The sequence below is a fragment of the Telmatherina bonti genome (genome assembly GCF_933228915.1).
Source record: "Telmatherina bonti genome assembly, chromosome: 4".
Taxonomy (NCBI): domain Eukaryota; kingdom Metazoa; phylum Chordata; class Actinopteri; order Atheriniformes; family Telmatherinidae; genus Telmatherina; species Telmatherina bonti.
The window spans coordinates 20,986,962-20,994,763 of record NC_136622.1 but is presented as its reverse complement, the minus strand read 5'-3'; the positions used below and the strand labels follow the sequence as shown (position 1 = coordinate 20,994,763).

Genomic DNA, 7,802 nt, shown 5'->3' with positions numbered 1-7,802 from the left:
TTTGGTACAAGTTTCCAAAAAAGAAAATTCTAATGAGTCCAAGACAAAAAGACATTATTTGTCTTTTTGAATAATTAATTTTGAATAATTAATACATAACTTGGCAAAACAAGTGTTTTTCAAGTGGAGAAATAAAATGCAATAATAATAAGTGGCACAATAATAAGCGCTAACTAGTCAATACCCAAACATGGTTAAACCTATGAATAAAAGTTGTTAGACCTACTGAATTTGGCATTTCCTCTCTTTCCAAAACCAGTTTCTTTTCAAAACAAATAAAAAGATTTATTATTAACACTAAATTTACACATTCTAGTTGACCAACATACTTCTTAAAGCTCCAGTGTGTAAGATGTTGTGTTATCTAATGGCACAAAATGCAGATGACAACTACAAGCAGCCAGTAACCCACCACAGACAGGAATCAAAGTCCTCTCTGTTTGGGGAATCAGATGGTTTTTTGTAGTTGTTTTTTTTTAGCACGCAAGCAAAAGATAAAAGCTACTCAGAATGGGGCCAGCAGAATAGCTGATGTGTGGGAGAGTGCAATCATCCAATCCACCAAACCACACAAAGCAAGTCTGAATACAAACAGGAAAATATAACAGGGCATTTTGGATTTTTGGGGGCATTATCCACACATTTAGTTGTGTTGCTCATTTCACAAAAGCACAATCCTTACAAGTTATATTCCTTGTTGTAAAAGATTACTTGTCAGTTTTTCAAATTATGGCTAACAAACATAACAAGCACTTCCTACAACCACACAAAAAAAGCTAATCTTTTTGAAGCGTGTTCTTGAACGTTTGGTATCAATCACATAACTTGCCCATCTTGAATACAAAAGCTACAGCAGGAGTTTTGATCCTCCTGGGATACTGTAGTAACGCGAATGAATTCCATTTAATCAAATAAATAAGCTTTTATGTGTTGCAGTGAGCAGTGTGGTGAAATATCAACTTTGATTATTTTTTTACAAAATAAAATACTAAATACAGCTCTTATTTCTTATCAAATGAGCAGTTGAACATATGATGCAAAAAATCTATATTTTTAAGAGGGTTTGAGACAAAAGATTAATGCTGCTTGTTGTGGGCTGCTTGATATTTTTTTTAGCAGTACTTGTGTTGTGATACTGGCAGAAAAACCCTCATCTTCAGAATTTCTGCAATATTTTGTTGTGTTTGTCAGACCTTACAGTTACAGCATAAGGGGGCATGTCAATTTTAATTTCCTGTGTGCAGTGATGCCATGCAATTTTGAAATAATTTTATATTTACTTATGTTATGACATTGTTTATGCTGACAGTCTGGACTTGGACATGTTAGTTAATAATAGTACTGTAAATCATGCATGATGCTTTTTTTTTTTCCTTTCAGTTTTTACTCAAGCTGTGCCAAATCCACAAACAAATCATGTTTTAGGGAAATGAAATTCCACCATGTTTTTCTCACAACTGTATTTGCTTTTGGATCTTTGTGTCATCAGTATGGCTGCTACTTTTCATTCAAAAACACTGAAACTGCATCCTCCCAGATAATTACTGTTTGTGAAATATCATTTAATGTCTTCTGTGTTAAATTAAAATAAATATTACTTATGATGGACTGTTTTCCTCATGTACTGAAGCACAAGTTAGCCTGGAGTAAAGACAAACCAGCAAAAAGTAAAAATGTTATTTACATAATAAAATGAGGGCTGTTAGTGAGTCAGCACTTGTTGACTGGCTGGGGCTCTGTGGGATTGTGCTGGTGAGTGGATGAAAAGTGTGAACAAAGACTGCATTGTTTAGTGAGTCCATATTCGGATCTATTGCGGGTCAAAGAGCACGTTTTTCCAACATAAAATTTAGAACCAATTACAGACTAAAGATCCATATTCACACTGTTTTATCTTTGAAATGTAATTGTGTAGCCTACTTATTTTCATGCAAAACCACTTTTAAATGTCTTGTTGCGGCATCTGAAATATAAACGTTTGCTTGTAATATCAGCAAACATTATTATTTATTGTTAATATTATTTTCACTGCTAATAATAATGTATTCGTCATTCTCATTGCATCTACGGGGGTAAAATACGATCTCTATATTTTCAACTGATCGATAAAACTGGCCCAGACCTGCTGGCAGACAGGATTTAGGAAAAATTTAGTTTATTTTAGGGAAAACCTCTGCAGTCAAAACTCATTTGAACAAGTTAACCCTCACATATAGGTGTGTACACAATCACTCTCGCATACATTCTCTTTCACAGCAGCTTTCTATCATACAGACCTAGTCTGAAACATAGACAGATCTACAGCAGCTTCAAGGGATTTTTATGCACAATAATGTGTGTCAATCACTTGCGTTCCTCACATATGGAAAAAGTAACGAAGCATATCAGTGCACACACCATGCGGCGGACTCTATAAACCTGCAGAACAAGCTCGGGCCAACAATGAATGACCCGGCGGTTCGCCCCACCCACCGTGTCGGCTCTCGAGCTACAAAAGACACCTCCGCGTCTCCACACTCAGACTAGCACTTGTTTTTGGAACAGCTCTTGCATTTTCAGCATCAACTAGTCAAAATGGCAGTGACACTTGCGTACTGGGATATTCGCGGGGTAAGCTGCACTTGTCTACAGTGAATGATGAAACTAGCTTGCACATGGGTGTAGCTAACAGTCACCGCTCCGCTTAGCTTCGCCGCCGCTTTTCAAGCTCTTTGTTCGTATTTATTTATATTTTAAGCTCTGCTGCTCAACACCTCTGTTTTCTGAGCATGTAAGTGTCAACGAGGCGGCTTGCAGAAGATGTTACGTAACTTTGGCCTGGGCCTGCGCGTGCCCAGTCGAGTTCACAATTTTAAATGGAGCTAAATTTGTTATCTGACAAGTCCACGTTTGATATAACGTGATCAGGCGCTTTTGTGTGTTCTGTCTGGTAAAGTGAACCCGAGTTATGTTGAATGAATCATAAGTGAAAGTAACTTTGTCTGTATGTCATGTGCATACTGGAGATTAAGCTTCTGTTTATGTATTTCATTTGAGCGGCTCACATCCAGTTTAGTGTGAAAGGTCACGTATCTGGTTGAACCATAAACTGTATATAAATAGAACAAACTGTTGTACATTACGAGAAAAAAAATAAGTGAAACAAACACAAACCACTGGATATTACAACTTGTTCACAAAAAAAGACTTGTGTTGAACACCAGGGAGAAAGATTAGTATTAAAACAAGATTTTTAATTTAAAGTTGTGTTGTTGGTTTTTTTTTTCCATGGTGTCCATTGTCCTGCAGATTTAGGATCAGCAAATCTTGGCCTGGAAAGACATTTTAGGTTTTCCAGGCCTAAATTTTCTGCTTTAACACAACTTAATTTAAATCAGGTGTGCCCAAGTCTGTCCTTGAGATTACTATTCTCCATCTTATAGATCCAATCTTTCTCAAAGAAAGGCTGGGGTGTGCATGCTTGGTGGTTTGAGGTGTGGCAGCAGCCGGGCGTTTCTGTTGAGGCAAATCTTAACTCTTTTGTTTAGTGTAAAGTGACACCATAAAACATGATTAATGTTCTGGTGCAAAGACCTGAACAATAGCAAACATGAGTGTCACATACAATATGTTAAATTATTTTATGTATTCAAAATGTTTTTAAATGGCTGCAATTTTTCTGGAAACTGGACAAAACTCAGACATCACTGTTCCCACAGTTGCTCTTCACACATGCCTGCAACAGCTGGGGATTCTGGACTGGAAATGCACTATCACAGCTGGAGATGTGAGAAAGTGGCGCTTTTGGCAAAGCGCAGAGGAATATGTTGCAAATATCATGCTGTGGAAATGGTGTATTTTTGATTACTGAAATCCTCATGCATGTAAAGCAGCAGTGCTTATAAGACTACACCTGGCTACATATATCAAATAGTCCCTGTGATATTTGATTCGATGCTTCCATCAGAGATTTTAGTCAACAACTCCAGCTTTGCTTGGGTCTGATAAACTTATGTATCCACATCAGACTACTTGGGATGAAGTTTCACAAACCTTATGTAAAAAAACTTTGGGTGATCCTTGAAATTTATTTACTTCACACTTTAAATCAGGCAAAGTAGTTCAGATGAAGATTATTGTAAAAACTTTTAAATCCAATAATGTACAAACAGGACAAAGATTCTTAAAAACTCTTCTTTCAGATCTATACATACACATGCTAAAATTATAGCAAACATTGGAAACCCATCTACGTGGCTCATGAATCTGAGTACAGTTGATAAACAGAGCTGTTTTGTAAGCTAGTTTGTGTTTTTTAAAGGATTTGCCCAACAGTGTCAGCAGCAACTTGAATTTTAGAAAATTGTGATCAGTTCAAGAAGAACTTGATGTGGCTGTTGGAACGTTAAAGCGCTGCACAGCTCTGATAGATGAGCTGTTGGCCACAACTCAACATCTGTAACTGTACTTTAGCCGATGATCTCTTAAACCTTTTTCTTGAACTATCTGCCACTGAACACTGGATTTGTTCTTGGCCAAAAAGTGATTTTTTTTTTTTTTTTTTTTTTTTTGACATCCATGTCAGCAAGCCCTTCCACTTGGCTTCATTTTTTTGTTCATGAAGCATTTTAGTTCTAATAATTATAAATAGCCTAAAGGGTAAAAGATGTGAGATTGACTTACATCCATAACTTGGCGCTCATGTGTTTGTACAAAGCTGAACAATCTATCTTGTGCAGCTTGCCCAGCCCGTTCGCCTCCTCCTGGAGTACACCGGCACCAAGTACGAGGACAAGTTTTATGTCTGTGGAGAAGGTAACTCACTGTTTTTGGAAAAACAAAATGAATATCTGCTGTAATTTTTTTACATAACGATCATTCATGGGACTTGTATCTCTGTTGTAGCTCCAAACTATGACAAGAGCTGCTGGTTTGATGAAAAATCTAAACTTGGAATGGACTTTCCCAACGTAAGAGTTTAGCTTCAGCATTACAGTTTCACTGCTGAAGTAATATATTGTGCAAAGTATTAATTATTTTGTACTGATGCTTCGCCATAGCTTCCTTACCTGGTGGATGGAGACAGGAAGATTGTGCAGAGTAATGCTATCATGAGATACATTGCTCGTAAACACAACTTATGTAAGTATTGTTCAGTAAGTGGTCAAAGTCTGCCTGATAACGTGAAAAATAATCATGAGTCTGGGGTGTGCACATGCATGAATACACAGATGCATACACAAAGACATAAAGGTGTTTATCCATATACTTGTGTATTTTTATTTCATTTAAAGAAACATCTTGATGCACGTTTTCAGCATCTGTTGCTTTGTTTTGGGTTTTTGGATTCATTCACAGGTGGAGAGACTGAGGATGAAAAGGTCCGAGTAGACATCCTGGAGAACCAGGCCATGGACTTCAGAAATGGCTTTGTGAGGCTCTGCTACACTGACTTTGTGAGTATTAAATTGAATGGTTTTTATATATGTGTGTATGTGTATATGTGTGTGTGTGTGTATATATATATATATATATATATATATATATATATATATATGTATATATGTGTGTGTGTGTGTGTGTTTTTATATATACATACATACATACATACATAAAAAAAATATAAATAATTTCCACTAATGCCAGTATGACCTCTGAAATCAGGAAAACATGAAGCCAGGATACCTCAAGACCCTGCCAGGGGTACTGAAGCAGTTCTCAGATTTCTTGGGAGACAGGAAGTGGTTTGCAGGTGAAAAGGTATGTGACCATATGAACATCTATTCATCTTCTTTTTTTTTTTCTTTTTTTTTTCCTACATTTTTAGATCTTTGAGGCCATAACGATGGGGAAAATAGAACTATTTAAATAAATCTTATGCATTTACAAATGCATAACAGCAACATGTTGCTGTTGTTGGCCTTTCATCTCTAGCTTATCTAGACAAGACAAAGTTAGTGAAGCATAAAAGTTCTTGACTTAAACTTTCATACTAGATGTGTTTATGAACCCTGGCAGACATGGGAACTGCAAAGTTCTTACATCTGGATAAAACCAGAAGCCACTGGTGCCTTTGGTAACAATGACCACGTTTACATGGGAGTTTTAATTCCGAATAAGTTTATTCCACTTTAAACTGGTGAAAAATGACTATGTAAACACATAATTAAACATCTGAAGTAAGTGGCTGGCTTATTTACTTTTTAAATCCTGAGTAATTTCTCTGTCATGTGAAACATGAGTTCAGCTCTTAAGATAATTCTGATTGTTCTGCGCCTTGCCTTGTTTCGTTCCAATGATGCACATGTTCCACACATTGTTTTGCCTCCCTTGTTCCGTAATCTATCTTCCTTCTCAGCTGCTGAAAAAAAGTTTAGTATGCTCATGTCGAACTGGTGCTTTAAAATTATAATCAAAATAATGGCGAAACTGGTACTGATGTAGTTTTCAATGTTATGACCAAAAAGACAAGCAGGAAGTGAACTTTGTTTATTTCTGGTTGACAAAAGTATGTCGCGCCTGCCCCCTGTCTAATCAGAACCCTTCCCAACCTGCCGATCTAAAAAGGAATTAAGGACGTGTTTCCTTGTTTACCTCAATTTGGAATTATTTCCATGTAAACTCGTAGAATGTTTTATAGCTGACCCTGATCTTTTCCAAAGCTCAAATTTCTACTACATGCATGTAGTGATATTGTAAGTTAACACATAGGTTTCTGAAATGCTATTTAGACAGTTGTGATTTATTACATGACTAAATTATTCAATGAGCCCTTTAAGGTCCTGGTCTACCATTTGACAGAGGTAAATTTGCAGTGAAAAAAAAAATTTGTAGAAACGAACCTGCCTAAGCCATTTTTACCAGTTGGTTTGGGTATGTAAAACCCAAACTGTTTGTAATAAAATTGTTTTCAAATTTCAACTGTTGTGTTTTTAACATCTCAGCCTTTTGCTAAGAGGTTTATTTTGTACATTTTTGTCCAAAACAAACAGGAAAAACACAGAGAAACCGTTTTACTCTATCTTTTTTGTTAGCGTGAAAGTTAAAGGGTTAATTTAAACTTGGCGCTTAGTTCAACAGCTGCTTTTAGCAACAACTTTTTTTGATTTTCTATTTCTTTTCACTTTCTTCACAATAGATCACATTTGTGGACTTCATTATGTACGAGCTGTTGGATCAACACGTAATGTTTCATCCTTCATGCCTGGATGACTTCAAAAACCTGAAAGACCTTCTGAGCCGTTTTGAGGTAAGAATTCAACCGTTTCCAGTGGAAAGCTGCATGTTGTCCTTGTGCTTCCACTCTGGCAATGCATTCGTGCAGGTGAGTTGGAGGAACAAGATGTTTTTTTTAATTTTGAATAACTCTGTCATTTAAGGCTCTGGAGAAGATTTCTGCCTACATGAAATCCAACAGATTCATGAAGACTCCTGTCAACAACAAGATGGCCAAATGGGGGAACAAGAAAGAGTGAAGACTGATTAATTTGTGCCTTAAAGGAAAAGTGACATTCCAAGTGCTATGACTGAACCCTAAATTCAGTGTAGAAATTTGTTTCCCTTTTTTTTTTTTTGTAAAATGTCAACAGTTGTAGACGTTTGCCCTTTTTAATCACAATGTAGTCAAAGATATTAACAAACATTTCCTTTTTATTTCAGAATTTTGCAAAAAGCAAACTTTGCAGTGTTTACCTGTTTTATTTCAGTTGAAAGCACTTGTTACATTTGCCACAATTTTTTTCATTAAAATAAATCTTGTACTAATTTTGCTGTTTGCAATTTGTTTAAATCAACACAAATTCACAACAAATTATTTTTATATT

The 7,802-nt window shown here is 36.1% G+C and overlaps 1 protein-coding gene across 1 annotated transcript; it reads left to right on the top strand.

Moving 5' to 3' along the window:
* Positions 1–2,469: 2,469 nt before the first annotated feature.
* LOC306755152 (glutathione S-transferase Mu 4-like) lies at positions 2,470–7,737 on the top strand. The gene is made up of 8 exons (XM_079239435.1): positions 2,470–2,610; positions 4,719–4,794; positions 4,885–4,949; positions 5,040–5,121; positions 5,338–5,435; positions 5,644–5,739; positions 7,118–7,228; positions 7,359–7,737. The coding sequence occupies exons 1-8, from the start codon at positions 2,575–2,577 to the stop codon at positions 7,452–7,454; spliced, it is 660 nt and encodes a 219-aa protein (XP_079095561.1). The 5' UTR covers positions 2,470–2,574; the 3' UTR covers positions 7,455–7,737.
* Positions 7,738–7,802: the final 65 nt, after the last annotated feature.

Coding starts and splice junctions, on each gene's coding strand:
- LOC306755152 (XM_079239435.1), top strand. CDS start 2,575: ATGGCAGTGACACTTGCGTACTGGGATATTCGCGGG. Junction 5,740..7,117: donor AGTGGTTTGCAGGTGAAAAG/GTATGTGACCAT, acceptor TCTTCACAATAG/ATCACATTTGTGGACTTCAT. Junction 7,229..7,358: donor ACCTTCTGAGCCGTTTTGAG/GTAAGAATTCAA, acceptor CTGTCATTTAAG/GCTCTGGAGAAGATTTCTGC.